The sequence below is a fragment of the Pongo pygmaeus genome, chromosome 19, assembly GCF_028885625.2.
Source record: "Pongo pygmaeus isolate AG05252 chromosome 19, NHGRI_mPonPyg2-v2.0_pri, whole genome shotgun sequence".
NCBI classification, from domain to species: Eukaryota; Metazoa; Chordata; class Mammalia; order Primates; family Hominidae; genus Pongo; species Pongo pygmaeus.
In genome coordinates, this window is record NC_072392.2 from 93,851,804 (window position 1) to 93,870,229 (window position 18,426).

An 18,426-nucleotide genomic window follows, 5' to 3' on the forward strand; every position below is an offset into this window, starting at 1 on the left:
AAGTGGGGCCAGCCCTACCCCGTTGCCCTCCCTGGAACCCCTTCCTGCCCCAGCCTTCCTGCTGCCCTGTCCTCAGTGACCCTGATCTCCCTCCCCTCTGTCCTGCTTTTGAAACCCTCATGGGGACAGCAGCCCCTTCCTGTCAGGGTGGACCCTGCTGTCCCTCACTTTTGCCCCTGCCCCCTGCGCCCCTGCAGAGGAGTGCTACTCGGCCGAGGTGGAGTCTTGGACCACCGGGGAGCAGCTGGCTGGGTGGATCCTGCAGAGCAGGTATGGGGACCAGGGATGGGGGACAGTGTGGCCAAAGTGACCATTGTCCTATACTCTCCTCCTTCTCCAAGCCCAGTCTCGGGGGCAGGGAGGGGAGGTGCCCCGGGGTGGGCAGGGGCCAGACTGCAGATGGCGATGGGGAGCCAGGGGCAGATTAGGAATGAGGGGCTTGGGAGCTCCCACGGCCCAGATTCTAACTCAGTAGGTCAGAAAATAAATGCCCATGCTGGAGCCCTTGTGGAAATGGAGGGCCGTGAGGTGAGGAGGGGAGCAGTCCCCGCTGCTGAGCAAACCTGGGTCCCGGACCAGGCGGATCCAGGGCCACCCTCCCTTCCTCAGCCCTCTGCCCCCTTGGCCCACCCTGTAGTCCCTGCCCCTTCTGGATGGCCGCCTGCCTCACTGCTCCGCTCCCACCCAGAGGCCTGGAGGCGCCTCCCCGGGGATGGTCCGTGTCGGCCGCCTGCCTCACTGCTCCCCTCCCACCCAGAGGCCTGGAGGCGCCTCCCCGGGGCTGGTCCGTGTCACTGCACTCCAGGGACGCATGGCAGGACTTGGCTGGCTGCGACTTTGTGCTGGACCTGATCAGCCAGACTGAGGACCTGGGGGACCCAGCTCGTCCCCGCAGCTACCCCATCACTCCTCTTGGCTCGTAGGTGCCACCCAGCACCCCTCTCCCTGGCCTGCTCCTGCAGGGGAACCCCACCGCCACCCTGCCACACTCAGGGGTTTATAGGAGCTGCCACAGGCCCAGCCCTCCCACCCAGCCTCCTCCCAACCATGGGGCGACCCCCGCAGCAGCTTCTACCTCTTGCCCCAGCCTGGGTGACCCTCAGCCTTGGCCACTCCCTTAGCTGGATCCCGTTTCCTGCAGAGCCGAGGCCATTCCCCTTGCACCTGGCATCCAGGCTCCCTCACTGCCCCCAGGACTCCCTCCAGGTCCAGCCTCAACACTGCCCAGCAGGGACCACACAGGTAAGGCTGGAGTGGGCACATGGAGGTTGGCAGAGCATGGGAAGCCCCACGCCCCGGGCCGTGGCTCCAACCCTCTCCCTGCCCCACAGGGGAGGTCCAGAGGTCAGGGAGCCTGGACGGCTTCCTGGACCAGATCTTCCAGCCAGTGATATCCTCCGGCCTCAGCGTGAGTCGGGCACAGCCCCTGAATGCCCCTGCCCCAACCCCCCGGGGCCTCTGCTGCCCCTTCCATTTTTCTCAGGGCTCTCGCTCTGACCTGTGACCATTGCCCCTTCAGGATCTGGAACAAAGCTGGGCTCTGAGCAGCCGCATGAAGGGAGGGGGCGCCATTGGGCCCACGCAGCAGGGCTACCCCATGGGTGAGTGAGGGGCTGATTCCTTACCCAGGGCCTCCGGGCCTGGCAGCATGGCAGGCATGGCCTGGGACCCCTCTGGCAGTGGCGATTGATGCCGATTGATGCCCTGGCCAGCACCCCGGTACCCGATGCTCTTCTCTGTGCCTGGGGCTGGAGGGAGGTGGCATGTGGGCCCAGGCAGGGACTGACAGGGAGGGCGTGTTCCCTCAGTGTACCCAGGAATGATTCAGATGCCTGGATACCAGCCAGGCATGGTCCCTGCACCCATGCCCATGATGCCAGCGATGGGCACAGTCCCTGCCATGCCAGGTAAGTCTGGGCTGGGGGCACCAGAGTCCCTTCTCAGGAGAGCAGCCACCAGCTCTGGGACTGGAGGAGGGAGGGTCCTGCTAGGAGTCCCGAGTGCACAGTGGGCAGCGAGCTTCAAGGCTGGCCATGGTGCCCACTGCTCTGGCCACCTGCCGCCCTCACAGCCATGGTGGTGCCGCCACAGCCACCGCAGCCGCTGCTTCCCAGCCTGGACGCAGGGCAGCTGGCCGTCCAGCAGCAGAACTTTATCAACCAGCAGGCGCTAATCCTGGTGAGCGCTGGCAGGGCCCTGGGGCTACCTGGTGGAGGAGAGGTCTGTGGCTCGGGGATGAGGGTCTGAACTGGCTGCTCCTCCTGCTTCAGGCCCAGCAGATGACAGCCCAGGCCATGACCCTGTCCCTGGAGCAGCAGACACAGCAGCGGCAGCGGCAGGCTCGGGCCTCCGAGGCTGCGTCCCAGGCCTCACCCTCAGCCGTCACCTCCAAGCTCAGGAAGCCCCCCACACCCCCGGAGAAGCCACAGCGTGACCTGGAAGCAGAGGGTGGCCGCCTGAGGGTGAGGAGGTGACCGTGTTCTCAGGAAGGGGTGTGAGGGTGGGGGCTGCAGGGGCAGGGGACATGGGCAGGGTGAGTAGGCAGACGCAGGGAAGAGGCTGCTGGCCCGGGACCCGAGGGATGTGGCGAGTGTGGCACCCAGGCTGGCTGAGCTGCCACTCACTTCTGCTTCTGCCAGGAGATCTCTGAGGAGGCTGAAGACAGGCCCTATCGGCCCAAGAGCTTCCAGCAGAAACGGAACTATTTCCAGAAGATGGGTGAGGGCACTTGGGGTGGCAGGACCGTGCAGAAACATGGGCAGTGCCCCTAGCCTGGGCCAGGGAGGGTGGGGTGTGCTCTGCTCCCCGAAGTTGGTGCAGCCCATCCAGGAGCCCAGCTGGGCCAGTATGGGTAACTTTGAAGACCATCTGGACACTTGCAGGGCAGCCGCAGATCACAGTGAGGACGATGAAGCCCCCAGCCAAGGTCCACATCCCCCAGGGGGAGGTGCAGGAGGAGGAGGAGGAGGAGCAGGAGGAGCAGGAGGAGCAAGAAGTGGAAACAAGAGCAGGTTGTGGGGAGCTGGGCAGGGCCTGGGGCTCCTGTGGCTCTGCACAGCGTTTAACGGTCTTTCCTGTTTTCCTGGTCAGTGCCGTCCCCTCCTCCTCCCCCCATTGTGAAGAAGCCATTGAAGCCAGGTGGGGCCAAAGCTCCAAAAGAGGCTGAAGCTGAGCCAGCCAAGGAGACAGTGGCCAAGGGCCGTGGCCAAGGGCCAGCACAAGGCAGGGGGATCGTGGTGCACAGCTCAGACTCCAAGCCCAAGCGGCCACAACCCAGCAGGGAAATTGGCAACATCATCCGCATGTACCAGAGCCGCCCAGGCCCCGTGCCTGTGCCCGTGCAGCCATCCAGGTGGGCCCCCACGGGGAGGTGGCCAGGGCTGTCCCGCTCCTCGGGGACTCACCCTAGGAACTTAGTGACCTCTGGCTTCTCCCACGAGGCCTCGCAAAGCTTTCCTGAAGAAAATCGACCCCAAGGACGAGGCTCTGGCCAAGCTGGGTATCAACGGTGCCCACTCGTCCCCGCCGGTGAGCACCCCAGCCTGTCTCCCCCAGAGTGTGTGCTGCTGCACTGGGGAGCCCAAGGCTCTCTGGGGCGAAGTTGGCCTTGTGCTGTGACTTAGCCCGTGTACTTTCTCTGTATCCCCCCAGATGCTGTCCCCCAGCCCAGGAAAGGGCCCCCCGCCAGCTGTGGCTCCTCGACCCAAGGCCCCACTACAGCTTGGGCCCTCTCGCTCCATCAAGGAAAAGCAGGGGCCCCTTCTGGACCTGTTTGGCCAGAAGCTGCCTACTGCCCAGACACCCCCACCTCCACCAGCACCACCACTGCCTCTGCCCGAGGACCCAGGGACCCTTTCAGCAGAGCGTCGTCGTAAGGAACCACATTTCTCCTGCGCCGTGGGCTTCACTGGGGCAGAGGCAGGGTTCGCACAGACTCTCAGTGCCCAGGGCTGAAGGAATTTCTGCGTGGCTGAGGCCAGCTGTTCGGGCTTCTGGACTTTGGAGCCATACGTAGCTAGGGAGTCCCAGCTTCCGCGTTCCTACCCAGGGCAGGGCCTGGGCATCTTTGGGGCTGTCACTGAGAGGCTGTCACACACAGGGTGTTGTCCTTGACACATACCCGACAGCTCTGTGGGGAAGTCAGTGGCATCACACACAGGGTGTTGTCCCTGACACATACCCGACAGCTCTGTGAGGTGGCCCTGGCTGACATGGTCGCTCATAGAAGACCCACGAGCCTCAGGGACGCCAGGGCAAGTTTAGGGCCCGAAGTGGAGGCAGGAGATGGTACCATGGAAGGGTAAGGCAGCTGGAGGTTGGGAGAGCCGGGCCCTTGGAAGGCTCTTGGGGATGAGAGTCTTCCCTCCCGTGCCCCCATCACTTTGGCTCTGCAGCCCCTCCCGGAGGCTCCTCACCCCCTCCTCTCTGCCAGGCTTGACACAGCCCATGGAGGACCAGGGGGTCTCCACCCAGCTACTCGCGCCCTCTGGCAGCGTGTGCTTCTCCTACACCGGCACGCCCTGGAAGTTGTTCCTACGCAAGGAGGTGGGCATAAGGGTGGGGCCTTGGCCTGGCCTCTTTGGGCTGGCAGGGAGGCAGCAGGCTTTGTGTGTCCCAGCCTGGGACCCCAGCATCCCCTCCCCACAGCCCACCATCTCAAGGCTGATTTTCCAGGCCTGGGAGGGCAGAGGCTGGCTGGGAAGAGGCACCAGACCTACCGATCTTTGCCCTTCTGTGCCCTCCTCCAGGTGTTCTACCCACGGGAGAACTTCAGCCATCCCTACTATCTGCGGCTCCTCTGTGAGCAGGTGAGAGCTGGCCCACCTGCCAGCCTGAGACATCTGCAGAGACAGCATCCCTGGTGCCCTTTGTCTAATGGCTGGGCCAGGTGAACACCATGTAGGGCATGTTGGCAGCCAGCACTAGGGGGCACTTCTGTGTGCCCAGACCTGCCTTCATTGAATCTTCACAACATCCCTAAGAAGTAGGGACCATGGCCAGGTGCGGTGGCTCATGCCTGTAATCCCAGCACTTTGGGAGGCCAAGGCAGGTGGATCACGAGGTCAGGAGTTCGAGACCAGTCTGGCCAACATGGTGAAACTCTGTCTCTACTAAAAATACAAAAATCAGGCGTGGTGGCATGCACCTGAAATCCCAGCTACTCGGGAGGCTGAGGCAGGAGAATTGCTTGAACCCGGGAGGCAGAGGTTCTAGTGAGCCGAGATTGTGCCACTACACTCCAGCCTGGGTGACAGAGCGAGACTGTGTCTCAACAACAACAAGAAGTAGGGACCATTATTCATCTAGTTTCATAGATAAAGATTAAAGGCAAAGTGTGTACAGTGTACAACACAGGCTCTAGCACACAGTAGGTACTTAATAAATGGTGGTCACTTTGCCACCTCTGAATGCTCCCAGGAGTGAGCCTCTGTTCCCCCTAATTCTGCAGTAGCACCCGCCCCCTGCCCCGAACAATCTTATATCTGGGCTGATCCAAGGGCAGTTACCATGGGGTCTCTGGGCAGTGAGTGAAAAGGGAGGGCTGGCAGTTGCAGGGGAGGGGACAGGTGAGACGTGTGAATAGAGGTGGCCCAAGCCCTCCATCCCTCCCTGCCCCACCTAGGCCCTCTGCTGAGCACACAGGCCACGGGGGCCAGGGCGCCCTCCATCGGCCTCCTCAGCTTTTCCTTCATGCATGTCGATGGCTGCTCTGGGGGTGGGCTCTGTCTCAGGACCTGGTGGTGACCACCTCGTTCTGCCCCCAGATCCTGCGGGACACCTTCTCCGAGTCCTGTATCCGGATTTCCCAGGATGAGCGGCGGAAAATGAAAGACCTGCTGGGTATGGGTCCAGGGGCCATGGAGTTGGGAGCTTGAGTGCTGGGGGCCGCGCCTGCCCTGAAGGAGGGAGCAGCATGGGAGCAAACTCTAGAGCCCCCTCTGTGTGAGCAGAGGGCAGCCTGGGTCCTTCCTGCCCACAGGAGGCTTGGAGGTGGACCTGGATTCTCTCACCACTACTGAAGACAGCGTCAAGAAGCGCATCGTGGTGGCCGCTCGGGACAACTGGGCCAATTACTTCTCCCGCTTCTTTCCTGTCTCGGTCAGTGGCGCTGGGGTAGGGAGTTGGGATGCCAGGCCCCCAGCCTGGATCCTGGGGTGCACGGGCACAGACCCTCCACAAGCAGGAGAGCTGGGGGGCAGGCGCCAGGGGAAGGACAAAGCCCAGCCACTGGCCCTGGGCAGCTCCAGGGCATCTTGAGCAGTAGCAGGACCCAGGAGCCTGCCCGAGACCCACCACCTTCCTGTAGGGCGAGAGTGGCAGCGACGTGCAGCTGTTAGCCGTGTCCCACCGCGGGCTACGACTGCTCAAGGTGACCCAAGGCCCCGGCCTCCGCCCCGACCAACTGAAGATTCTCTGCTCATACAGGTGTGCTGGCTCATGACCCTGGGCTAGAGGTGGGGGCAGGTGGCAAGGTGACCCCAGCTCATGCCCGATCCCTGCGCAGCTTCGCGGAGGTGCTGGGCGTGGAGTGCCGGGGCAGCTCCACCCTGGAGCTGTCACTGAAGAGCGAGCAGCTGGTGCTGCACACAGCCCGGGCAAGGGCCATCGAGGCGCTGGTTGAGCTGTTCCTGAATGAGCTTAAGAAGGTAAGTGTGGGGCACGGGTTGGGAGGCCGGGCAGACAGCCCTCACCGATGCTGCATCTCCCTGTCCGTCTTCCCTGTGGGGGCAGGGGCTGGGAGTTTGGGCCAAATCCCTGGAAGTCTGGGGTGCTAGGTGGAGGGGGAGGCCAGCAGGGGGAGCAGGTGGGCAGGCAGGACAGGCAGGCACAGGCAGACTCACTGCTCCAGGCCGTCGCCTGCTTGCCCACAGGACTCCGGCTATGTCATCGCCCTGCGCAGCTACATCACTGACAACTGCAGCCTCCTCAGCTTCCACCGTGGGGACCTCATCAAGCTGCTGCCGGTGGCCACCCTGGAGCCAGGTATCGCCCGAGGCCGGCAGGGGCTCACACAGGGAGGGCATCCACTTGGCAGAGGCTTCCCGGGGGCAGAGGGTCCAGTGGGTGAGCCACATCCCTGGGTGCCTTCCAGGCTGGCAGTTTGGCTCTGCCGGGGGCCGTTCCGGACTCTTTCCTGCCGACATAGTGCAGCCGGCTGCCGCTCCCGACTTTTCCTTCTCCAAGGAGCAGAGGAGTGGCTGGCACAAGGGTCAGCTGCCCAACGGGGAACGAGGGCTGGCTCGGTGGGACAGGGCCTCAGAGGTGAGGAAGATGGGAGAGGGACAACCAGAGGCAAGGCCTGCCTGAGACTGAGGAAGGAAAGGGGTTTGACCACTCCCGAGGCTGCCATGTGGCAGGACCACCCTGCTGTCCGTCTCCTGTGGCTGCCCCATCTGCCCCCTCCTGATGGCTCGCCTTGTCTCTCCGGCAAGACTCTGCACTCCTTGCAGGCAGGGGCTGGGCTGGGTGCTGCTCTTGTGCCCCACGTGGTACTTAGTTCAATGCTGCCCCAGCAGATGCTTAATAAACAGCTCTTCACTTTCCTGGCTTCTGGTCTTGCTCCTTGGGTGTCTGGCTGGGGAGGGATGGGGTCTGGACAAGACCCCTGGGACAGGGCACTGGACACTCAGGTGGCACCAGGTTTCTTGTGCTCCCAGCGCCCTGCCCACCCTTGGAGCCAGGCACACAGTGACAACTCGGAGTCCTCCTCTGGGGCTTATGCCTCTCTGTCCACCGACTCCCACAACTACACCATGCGGGAATTTGCCCTGCGTTACTTCCGGAAGTCCCAGGCCTCGTGAGTGCACTGGGCCAACCCCTGTGCCTGTCTGTCCTCAGCCTTCCCGAGGGAGCACCCTGCTTAGAGCCACTGGGCTGTGCTCTTAGCACTCTCCCTGCCTGGCTGGCTGGGATGAGGGCAGGAGGGCCAAACAAGCTGGGCTGTCTCCCTCTGCACCCCCATAGGCTGGACCAGACAGATGGAGGTGCCGCAGGGAAGGACACGGACAGCCTGGTGCAGTACACCAAGGTGGGAGAGAGGCAGGGAGGGGTCTGGCCTGTAGATCTCCCCTCTGACCTCCGCGGGCCCCCAGACCCATGGCCTCCTCTCTTTGGCCACAGGCTCCCATCCAGGAGTCGCTCCTCAGCCTCAGTGATGATGTGAGCAAGCTGGCAGTGGCCAGCTTCCTGGGTGAGTGGCCACAGGCATCCTGCGTCCCCATGTCTGCCGTGCCATGAACCTGGGTGTCTGGTCCCTTTATGTCCTTGAGCTCTGCCTGGCTCCGTCCCAGTCTGCCAACTCTGGGAAGCTCACTGGTGGTTCCTGGACCCCAGGGCCCTCACCCACTTCTACTCCCACTCAAGGGTTATGGGTTGTGTGGAGTCTGGGGTTGGAAGGCAGTCCATGGGTCCAGAAGATGCTGTGTGGGGCCTTGGATACCCAGGAGCCTGTTTCCCCATGAGTCGAGCTGCAACCAGCTGCCCTGGCTGGCATTGTGAGAGTGAGGCATCAGATGGCAGGTGAAGGCCCTGCACAGCAACAGCATGAGCCGGGGCTAGCCCCAGCACAGCCCCAGCTGTGTGCCCTGTTTCTTATCCTGCCTGCAGCCCTGATGCGGTTTATGGGTGACCAGTCCAAGCCCCGGGGCAAGGATGAGATGGATCTGCTCTATGAACTGCTGAAGGTAAGCCTGGGCTGTGTGACCCCCAGCACCTGTGCCTGTCCTCCTGTCTGGGCCTGAAGGAGATCCCCTTCTCTTGGTCACTGTCCTTGAAATCGTTCCAAAGTATTTACTGAGCACCCATTGTGTGCAGGGGGCGTGGCTGTGAAGCCAACAGGCTAAGTCTCTGCAGTGCTTACGATGAGATAACTTATGTGTCTGGGAGTGAGAGGTCACTAGACAGTAAGAATGCAGGGAAGGGGCTGCTGCAGTGGAGAAGGCTTTGTGGCAGGGCCTTCCTACAGGGAGGGAAGGAGTGAGCACGGGGTGACAGAGAAGGGCAGGCAACAGTTCAGATGTGGGGGGAACCCTCGGCACCATCACGCACCGGAAGGCCAGTGTGGCTGAGCCTAGTGAGCAGCAGGGAGAACGGAGGATGAAGATGGGGAGCGGATGGTGGGTCCAGGCCACCACAGGCCTTATAGCCATCATTGTAGCCATCGTTGGCCTCTGATTTTTGGAGAGATGGGAAACCACCAGAGGATTCTGGAGAGAGACTCGGCTTACATTTCACAGGGTCACTCGGCTGTTGTTTGAGATTCGGGGGGTCTAAGTTTAAAAGCAAAAGGAAGTTATCGCAGTGGTCCCAGGTGAGGGATGGTGCTGGCAGCAAGGGAGAAGCAGAAGATTGAGCCAGCAGAGTGTGCTGACCAATCGCATGTGGGCTACGGGAAGGAGGACAACTATTGTCTTCAAGGAGCAGGTCTTGGCTGGTGGAGGAAATCTGTTTTGGACACGTGAGGTCTGAAATCCCAGACTTCCCAGTGGAGGAGTCTGGGGTTCAAGGGAGAAGGCTGGAGGCAGGCACCAGGAGTCATCAAATGGGACCAGCTGAGGCCACGGGGAGAAGGGCAGACAGAGAGAGGTTCAAGGGCACAGCACCGCTCACAGGCCAAGGAGTTGAGGTGGAGCCGGCGGAGATGACTAAGAGATCAGATAAGCAGGGGCCAGGCGCGGTGGCTCACGCCTGTAATCCCAGCACTTCGGGAGGCCGAGGCAGGTGGATCACCTGAGGTAGGAGTTGCAGGCCAGCCTGGTCAACATGGTGAAACCCTGTCTCTACTAGAAACACAAAAATTAGCTGGGCATGGTGGCACACACCTGTAGTACTCGGAAGGTTGAGGCAGGAGAATCGCTTGAACCCAAGAGGGTGGAGGTTGCAGTGAGCTGAGATGGCACCACTGCACTCCAGCCTGGGCGACAGGGCAAGACTGTCTCAAAAAATAAAATAAATAAATGAAAAGGCCGGGCACGGAGGCCCACATCTGTAATCCCAGCACTTTGGGAGGCCAAGGCGGGTGGATCACCTGAGGTCAGGAGTTCGAGATTAAACCTGGCCAACATAGTGAAACCCCATCTCTGCTAAAAATACAAAAATTAGCTGGGCATGGTGGCACACACCTGTAGTACTCAGGAGGCTGAGGCAGGAGAATTGCTTGAACCTGGGAAACAGATTGCAGTGAGCTGAGATCATGCCATTGCATTCCAGCCTGTGTGACAGAGGGAGACAGGGGAGCAGCGAAGAAAGTGGCTGAGTAGCCAGTGCAGTGATGCTCTTAAGCTGAGGGAGACATCTTGACCCAGCCCCAGCCCCAGCCCATGGCCTAGCAGGATTTCTCCAGGGCTTCAGACCCCAGGGTCACCGCTCCCATCCCTCACCCCACCTGCCCTTCCTGTCCCCACAGTTGTGCCAGCAGGAGAAGCTAAGGGATGAGATTTACTGCCAGGTTATCAAGCAGGTCACGGGACACCCCCGGCCGTGAGTGGGGACCGGCGGGGTGGGGTGGCTTCTGGGGGCAGCTGGGCACCGTGGCCTGGCTGGCCTGAAGCCCGAGCTCTCTGCTCTGCAGGGAACACTGCACTCGAGGCTGGAGCTTCCTCAGCCTTCTCACAGGCTTCTTCCCCCCGTCGACCAGGCTGATGCCCTACCTGACCAAGTTCCTGCAGGATTCAGGCCCCAGCCAAGGTGCCCGTGGGAGGGGGGAGATGGAGGAGGGGCAGGGGTTTCTAGGACTGGGAACTTGGTGGGCTTGGGGAGGCCTGGCCACCTCATAACCCCAGCCTGGCTTCTCTGCAGAGCTGGCCCGGAGCAGCCAGGAGCACCTCCAGCGCACAGTCAAATATGGGGGGCGCCGACGGATGCCCCCACCAGGCGAAATGAAGGCTTTCCTGGTACTGGGGGTGGCGGATGGGCATTGTGGGACACCCTGGGGTGGCAAGTGTCTCCTACAGGAGACCACTGGCCGACTGACCCTGCAACCTGCCTTGGCAGAAAGGACAAGCCATTCGCCTGCTTCTTATCCACCTGCCGGGGGGTGTGGATTATAGGACGAATATCCAGACTTTCACAGTGAGCTTGGGGGCCACCAAGGGAGGCGGCCTTGGGCATCAGTTCTGGGTCCCCCAGCCTCCCTCCCCCTGATCATAGCCTGTCCACATGCCCAGGTGGCAGCTGAAGTGCAGGAGGAGCTGTGCTGGCAAATGGGTATCACGGAGCCTCAGGAAGTACAGGAATTCGCCCTCTTCCTCATCAAAGAGAAAAGTAAGCTTGGGGACAGAGCCTCACGGTGGGGCCACTCCCCTGCCCAGGGGTGAGGTGGTTTGGTTTCTGCTGGGGTGGCAGGGCGGGGTGTGTGTGGTCTGAGCAGCAGTGGACCTAGGCTCCCCACGCAGGCCAGCTGGTGCGGCCCCTGCAGCCCGCCGAATACCTCAACAGTGTGGTAGTGGACCAGGACGTGAGCCTGCACAGCCGGCGGCTCCACTGGGAGACCCCACTGCACTTTGATAACTCCACCTACATCAGCACCCACTACAGCCAGGTCAGCCTGCCTGCCTCCGAGCTGCTGCTGCAGTTTGAGGGTGCGGCTTCCTGCCTGGGTAACCTCCAAGCATTCCCTCCCCACAAGGGTGTGGGTCTGTGGTGGCTGGGGGGTGACAGTGGCAAAAGTAGGCTTGAGCCTTTAGAGCCACCAACTGATGGGGGGCTTTGGACCACCGCTGCCCTCCTCACCATGCTCCCCACACAGGTGCTCTGGGACTACCTTCAGGGGAAGCTGCCAGTCAGCGCCAAGGCGGACGCACAGCTCGCCAGGCTGGCCGCCCTGCAGCACCTCAGCAAGGCCAACAGGAATACCCCCTCAGAGTGAGTGGAGGCACCTCCCGCCCCTAAGCCCCTCCCCTTAGCTCTAAGGTCAAGGCCATTTGACTGGTACCCTTCATTGCCCTAACTGGACTGGCCGGGAGCAGCGGGGCCTGTGGACATCTGTCCTCTCCACCCCACCCCGAGCTCCTCTTGGTGCAGGACCCTCACCTCGTTCATGTGTATGGATGTCTAGTCTTGCCCACAATAGGCACTGGTTATTTGGCACATGCTGTATGCCCAGCCCTGTACCAGGTGGTCAGGGGCCAAACTGACCCCAGCCACGCATCCTAGGCAGGACCTGCTAGCTTATGTGCCAAAGCCCCTGCAACGGCAGGTGAACACGGCCTCCATCAAGAACCTGGTGGGTCAGGAGCTGAAACAGCTGGAAGGACACAGCCCCCAGGAAGCACAGATCAGCTTCATTGGTGGGTCTGGGGCTAGGGGACCGCTGGGTGGGGGCTGGAGGCCAGGAGGGAAGGAATGCAGGTAGAGGGGTGAGGAGGGGTCTGCACCTGCCCTGTCCCTCTCAGCTGACCTGGGGTACCAAGCAGAGCAGGTTCCAGGGCCCCAGCAGTCAGATTTCCTGCCTGCACCCTCTCCACCCGCAGAGGCCGTGAGCCAGCTGCCCCTCTTCGGCTACACCATCTACGGGGTGCTGCGAGTGAGCATACAGGCCCTGTCTGGACCCGCTCTCCTGGGGCTCAACCGCCAGCATCTCATCCTCATGGACCCCAGCTCCCAGGTGGGCACAGTTCTTGCCCCAGCACTGGCCTAGGGACCCTCGGGCCATTCCATCACCCACAATGACCCCTCCCCGGAGAGGAGACCAGCCCTGCTCTCTGCTGCCCCCAGAGCCTGTACTGCCGCATTGCCCTGAAGAGCCTGCAGCGGCTCCACCTGCTAAGCCCTCTGGAGGAGAAGGGGCCCCCTGGCCTGGAAGTCAACTATGGCTCAGCTGACAACCCCCAGACCATCTGGTTTGAGCTGCCACAGGTGAGTGGCCAGGCCTGTGGCCACCTTGGGAAGGTGGATGTGAGGGCCTTGCCCCAGCATGGTGTGCAGTGGGAGCCCAGGCCCAGGCCCAGGCCGAGGCCCACTGCTCCGGAGTGCTGTGGGCCGGGGCAGAGGCGAGGGCCTGGCTGGCGAGCCCTCTTGTAACAGGCCTTTTTCTGCGCAGGCCCAGGAGCTGCTATACACCACTGTCTTCCTGATAGACAGCAGTGCCTCTTGCACTGAGTGGCCCAGCATCAACTGAGAGGAGTGCAGGCTGGGGAGAGATGAGGATGAGGCCTCCCCCGGCCCAAGTCTCACCCAGATGGTCTGCCTTGGATGCTGTCAGATCACTGTTCCAGAACCTGCCTCAGCACAGCCCAGCTGGCCCACATGCAGGCCATGAGGCAGGGGCTGCTATCACGTCACTAGCAGGCAAAGAAAACAGCCAGACCCTCTCCAGGATGGCCTGGGGCCAAAGGGGGCTGCAGGAACTCGGCTGGGGCACCTGAGGTTGCCCAGTCTGAGGGAGATGCCCACCCGGCCCCAGGCTCCACCCAGGCCCCACATTAGCACAAGCCCAGGCATGGGAGAAACAGCTGCTGAGGAAATAAAACTCCCTGGAGAAAAGGGCTGTGTGCACGCGTGCATGCGCCACAACAACACAACTTTATTCCTCTCCCAAACATCTCAGTCAGGCCTGGCCTTCCTGAGCAGGAGCTGAGCAGGAACAGGGCCTGGCTGCCTCTCCTCTGCCGCAGCTCTGACCTGGGCAAGGCTGGAAGCTGGCATCGTAATGGATGCGGGAGTGGGTGGAGGATCTGCGGTTCCCCTGAGTAGGTTCTAATACCTTGGACGATGGGCCTTATCCTGACTTAAAACTCGGGGAGGGGCCGCTCTTCCTTCCCCTTCTTCCAGCAGCAGCTCCACCACCCTCCACCTTCTGTCCTGGAGGTGTCCCAGAAAACCCAGCCATGTGGGCCGCTCTGAGAAGGGTCTATAGGCTTTGCAAGCAGAAAGAAAGGTGGGCTGACCTCTGACCTGGATTCAGGGGGTGTCTGGGGTCATCCCCAAAGCCAAGTATGGTTGGAAGGGAGAAGGACTGAGAAAAGACGATGGCCCTGGCATCAGCAGGCGAGGCCCAGGATGACCCATGCTAGAATCTGGGGGAGAACGCGGGCCCTGCCCAACCAGCAGTTGGTCATCTCTGGGGGCCACACAGGCCATGCCAGTCAGCTTCGCTCTCACACCGGGCCCGGCCATGGAAGAAGTGCCTGATGAGGTTCTGGGCCTCTTCTTTCACTACAGATTCAGGGTGGGGGCATGAGGAGGTGAGCGTTAGCCTCCTCCCTGTAGACCACCCTCCCAAGTGCCTCCTGGCCCTGGCAATGCCAGCACTCACCGCTCCTTCCAGGAGAGGTCTTCTGAGTCAGCAAGTGTGAGAGGTGGCGGGCAAAGCCTTTAAACAACTCCTGGAAGGGAGAGGGAGAAGAGAAGCAGAGAGCAGGACCCTTGGTGGCCAGGCGCGGTGGCTCACACCTGTAATCCCAGCACTTTGGGAGGCCGAGGCAGGCGGATCACAAGGTCAGGAGATCGAGACCATCCTGGCTAACACGGTGAAACCCTGACTCTACTAAAAATACCAAAAATTAGCCGGGCGTGGTGGCGGGCGCCTGTAGTCCCAGCTACTTGAGAGGCTGAGGCAGGAGAATGGCGTGAACCCGGGAGGCAGAGGTTGCAGTGAGCCGAAATCGCGCCACTGCACTCCAGCCTGGGCGACAGATAAAAAAAAAGAGAGAGCAGGACCCTGCCCTGACCCCCAGAGCAGCCCACAGCCATGACCCAAGGGCAAGGCAGGCCCCAGGGAGGACGGGCGTGAGGCTGGCCCTAGGCCCACTGTGTTCTGGGGCTCACACTCCCTGCCTTCCGCCCCCCACTACACCCACATACCCCAGGCCTGGGAGAAGGCAGAGCCCACCCACTCCCCCTACCTTGGAAGCAAACTTGCCCTCCTTGTAGAAAGGGGTCAGGCACTTGACCACAACATTTGCAGCCTCCTTCAAGGAGACGCCAGGAGCTGAGAGCTGGAAGGGGTCTTGAGCAGTGGGATTCGAGGTGCCCTGATCGCTGGCTGAGACGCTGCCCTTGACCTCAGCTACGACGGAGGGCTTGGCTGAGGGGCGCGGCCTCTTCTGAGGCTGGCTCTCTGGGTTCTCCTGAGAAGGGCCACAGCAGAGGGTCACTCCTGAGCTCCCTTCCACTGGCCTGCTCCCCTCCTCCAGAAGACGGGGTCCCCACACCAGCTGCCTCCCTCCAGCCCAGCCCATCTGCCACCGGGTGTGGAAAGAAGCGCTGATTTTCCCTGACCCCTTGAGCAGGGCACAACAGCTCCTGGCCTTGCCCACAGCCCTTCTCTCCTCCCCAACAGCCTCATCCCTGCCGGCACCTGCTGGGATCGAGGCCTCTTGCCCTTCCATGTGTCCTTTGCAGGGGTGGGCTGGACTTCAGGGGTGCCCTGGTCTCTGGGTGGGCAGGTGCTGGTGGAGGGAAGAGCAGGCGTCACAGCTCTGGGTCCGGGTGGCTCCTTCATCCCAGGAGGCCTAGGAGAGCCCATCTTAGGGGTGAGCTCTGAGCTTCAGACGCCCAGTGAGCAAAGGGGATACTGCCGTGTGGATTCCAGAAGATTCTATGACTACCTGTACCCTTACCTTGGCCTCTCCCTGAGGCACTCCTCAGTCTGGGGAGGGGCAGGCGAATGTCCCCCAGCTCCATCGTCCTCCCCTGTGTACTTCTCTGGAGCCATCGGGGGTCCCTGAACCCCCTCACAGGAGGGGCAGGCACCTTCTGCCTCTGGGGCTGATGCCAGCAGAGGTGCGCTTTCCACCCTTTGGCAGAAGCGGGCGATGCTCTGAGAATCCTTGTGGGCCGCTGCGGCTAGGAGCTGCTGTTTCTTGCTAGCCCGGCCCTTGGCAAGGGAAATGCCCCCAGAGGAACTTTTTGCCTTCTTCTCAGGGGAGGGCTCCCCATAGTGAGCGCTGCCTCCAGGGACCTCCCCTCTGGGCCCAGGGAGGGGCTCACTCCCATCCTCATCCAGGAGGCCACAGGGCCGGCACGGGGGCTCGTGCTCGCCTCCCCGCTCGGGCTGGGGGGCTTGCTCCCTGATCCGAGTTGTCTCCATCAGTTCCGTGGCCGTCTGGAACGGGCAGGAGCCTTTGGGGAAACCAGCTCCCACCCGCTTGGGTTTGAGCTGTAAATGTGAGCAGGAGGAGAGGAGGTTCAGCCCACCAGGCCCCCTCGAGGGCACCGCTGGCTGGACCAGTCACTCACATTAGGACAGGGCTCTCAGGAGTGTGGGAGGGAACAGGCAGGCAGGACCCTGCTGGGGAGCCAGGCCTTGGCAAGAGGTGCACCCCTGAGGGCAGAGGGGAAGTGGAGCCTTTCCTGGTCACAGGTCTGGAGGGCACTGGGCCACAGCTCACCGAGTACACATGGGAGGCTGGTGGGATGTCATACTCATTGGGCTCCGGGGGCTCAGCTTGGGCACTGCAGCTCTTGGCACTGCCTCCCACATCATAGGGCTGCCCATCCTTGGAGGCTCTGTGGATATCGGCCACCTGGGCAGGGATAGGCAGGGAGACTGTGGCACCCACCAGCTCCTCCTGACATGCCCCACCCAGCCCTCCTTTTCCACTAGGCACTAGAAGTGGGTTTCTGTGGCCAGCGGCCGCAGGCAACTGACCACTGGGCAAGTTTTAGGCCTCCCATCCTCACAGGGTTGGCTAGAAACACTTCTGGCCAGTGGAGAATGGAGCTCTACCCCCATAAACTGTCTCTGGGGTGGGCTGGGGAGGGTGAGTTCTGGGCTGCCTATGCCCAGAGAGCTGGCAGACAGCTTCTGCCTCAGAGTATGGAGGGGACCCCGCAACGACCCTTGGTCCACCTGCACCAGGCCCACCTTCTTCAGCACGCTGGCCTTGTAGAGGTTGGCCACCTTGGCGTTCCGGAATGTCTCATGTTCCAGCTCCACAGCCTTGGCCCGGAGGTCAGCTCTGTGGGTGCAAGGTAACAGGCACAAGGTTATCAGGTGGGCCTGGGCTTCTCCCTGCTGAGCTCCTGTGGGATTCGAGGCCTGGTGGGGTAGGCCTTGGGCACAGGGATTCTGATTAGGACTCTCTGGGCACCCTGTGGCTTACTGTCCCTCAGCAGCTGCTGGCAGCACCTAAGTTGTAGCCATGCCTGGCCCTGGTGGGGTTGTAGGGGCAGTCCCCTGGAGTAGGAGAGGTACAATCTGGGGAGAGGTGGCCCAAACAGGCCAGGGTTGACAGAGTCCTGCAGTCTCCAAGGGAACGAGAGCTTGGAGGGCTCCTCAACCCAATGATCGTGGAACTCACTCATCTGTGGTACGTGTTGACTGGCGGTTACTGCTCAGTGCCTCCTCCAGAAGCCCCAGGCAGTGCTCCCGTGCCTGGCACAGGAGAGTGAGACTGGTCACATGGCCTCGCGGCTGGAGGAGGGCCCTAGGGGGTGGCTGAGGAGCTGCCCGTCTCTTACCTTCACAGTCAGCCTGGGGATCCTCCTGCTAGAAGCCTCTTTCAGGGGACAGTTCTCATCTGTGGGGGGGGTGGTAGTCCTTGGTCCTTTCACTCCACCTTCTGCACTGAGGTCCCCCACGCCCCGGATGAGAATCCTCCCTCCATGCCCCGGGAAGAGCCCACAAGCCTCCAGGAACATTTCTGTACTGACCTGGGGGTACAAATTCTTCTATCTTGGGGTCTTTGGCCTGGAGGACAACATGAAGGGCCCATGAGGCGTCCTGCCCTGCCGCAGGACAGTCCCATCCAGCACCAGAGAAGGGGCTGAGAGGTGCGAGCAGGGGGCCACCAGGGGCCCTACACAGGCCACTGAGTGGCTCCCCTCACCTTGCGCAGCTGCATCTGCTTCTGATAGAAGAGGTTCCACTCCCGCTTGTGGGCCTCATCTCTGCCTTCATCCCCGCTGCCTCCAGAACCTTCATCGTACCTAGGGACAGGCCAGGTGTGAGTGGCCCTGGCTTCGCTCTGCCCTCCCCATGTGTGCTGCTGCTAGGACGGCAATGTCCCTGATGTCCTACCAGCTCAAGGGGGGATTGCAGCATCGTGCCACCTCTGGTCTGGCCTTGGCGCCAAGGGAATGCCAGACAATTCCAGTGGGTTGGAGTCCCTGGCTTCTTGGCCCCTTACCTGCTGAAGCCCCCGTAGCCCTTGCGGCCTCCCTCGTACAGCTCGGGATCAAAGCCATTCCCCTGGGAGGGCCCGATGCAGGTCTTGCTCCAGCTGCTGCTGCGCTCCAAGGCCTCCAGCTGCCTCCGCACGGCCGTGGGGTTCTGGCAGTGGTCGCAGCCTTTGGCGCAGGCAGGCAGTGCATCCCCGAAGTACTTGGCAATGGCAGCATGGCGGCACCTGGAGCAGGCAGCACCGCAGAGGTGAGGGGCGGAGAGCCCAGCCAGCCGGTGTCTGTTCACCCGAGCCGGAATCGCTGGCTGAGCGAGCACTGCTGTGTCCGGCACCATGCCAGGAGCCCCATACCCCTCATCTC

General features: G+C 62.0%; 2 protein-coding genes across 5 annotated transcripts in view; one reads left to right on the forward strand and one right to left on the reverse strand.

The window, feature by feature from the left end:
* The window catches only part of MYO15B (myosin XVB), a 39,634-nt gene extending 26,223 nt beyond the window's left edge, over nt 1-13,411 (forward strand). Inside the window, 36 exon segments of the mRNA XM_054455830.2 lie at nt 198-270; nt 758-919; nt 1,142-1,242; nt 1,332-1,408; nt 1,520-1,601; nt 1,809-1,907; nt 2,072-2,178; nt 2,271-2,462; nt 2,640-2,718; nt 2,883-3,011; nt 3,091-3,352; nt 3,441-3,528; nt 3,652-3,871; nt 4,433-4,545; nt 4,749-4,808; nt 5,766-5,841; nt 5,981-6,099; nt 6,308-6,426; nt 6,506-6,647; nt 6,873-6,984; nt 7,094-7,263; nt 7,659-7,798; nt 7,966-8,029; nt 8,122-8,191; nt 8,608-8,684; nt 10,406-10,479; nt 10,571-10,686; nt 10,798-10,892; nt 10,993-11,070; nt 11,166-11,262; nt 11,394-11,539; nt 11,747-11,862; nt 12,154-12,287; nt 12,471-12,604; nt 12,715-12,855; nt 13,040-13,411. Of these exon segments, the coding sequence (XP_054311805.2) occupies nt 198-270; nt 758-919; nt 1,142-1,242; nt 1,332-1,408; nt 1,520-1,601; nt 1,809-1,907; nt 2,072-2,178; nt 2,271-2,462; nt 2,640-2,718; nt 2,883-3,011; nt 3,091-3,352; nt 3,441-3,528; nt 3,652-3,871; nt 4,433-4,545; nt 4,749-4,808; nt 5,766-5,841; nt 5,981-6,099; nt 6,308-6,426; nt 6,506-6,647; nt 6,873-6,984; nt 7,094-7,263; nt 7,659-7,798; nt 7,966-8,029; nt 8,122-8,191; nt 8,608-8,684; nt 10,406-10,479; nt 10,571-10,686; nt 10,798-10,892; nt 10,993-11,070; nt 11,166-11,262; nt 11,394-11,539; nt 11,747-11,862; nt 12,154-12,287; nt 12,471-12,604; nt 12,715-12,855; nt 13,040-13,117 (4,142 nt within the window). The 3' untranslated portion in view covers nt 13,118-13,411.
* Nucleotides 13,412-13,486: 75 nt separating this feature from the next.
* Nucleotides 13,487-18,426, reverse strand: part of RECQL5 (RecQ like helicase 5) — a 40,433-nt gene continuing 35,493 nt past the window's right edge. For 2 of the 4 annotated variants that reach the window (XM_054455835.2, XM_054455834.2), the window contains 12 exons: nt 18,072-18,290; nt 17,772-17,871; nt 17,596-17,632; nt 17,404-17,462; nt 17,244-17,317; nt 16,808-16,901; nt 16,332-16,466; nt 15,561-16,099; nt 15,299-15,389; nt 14,844-15,068; nt 14,255-14,324; nt 13,487-14,154 (listed from right to left, as the gene is read on the reverse strand). In XM_054455835.2, coding sequence (XP_054311810.1) covers nt 14,054-14,154; nt 14,255-14,324; nt 14,844-15,068; nt 15,299-15,389; nt 15,561-16,099; nt 16,332-16,466; nt 16,808-16,901; nt 17,244-17,317; nt 17,404-17,462; nt 17,596-17,632; nt 17,772-17,871; nt 18,072-18,290 — 1,744 coding nt within the window. In that variant the 3' untranslated portion in view covers nt 13,487-14,053. Of the gene's footprint in view, nt 14,155-14,254; nt 14,325-14,843; nt 15,069-15,298; nt 15,453-15,560; nt 16,100-16,331; nt 16,467-16,807; nt 16,902-17,243; nt 17,318-17,403; nt 17,463-17,595; nt 17,633-17,771; nt 17,872-18,071; nt 18,291-18,426 lie in introns of all 4 variants that reach the window. The other 2 variants (XM_054455832.2, XM_054455831.2) reach the window with 1 other exon arrangement.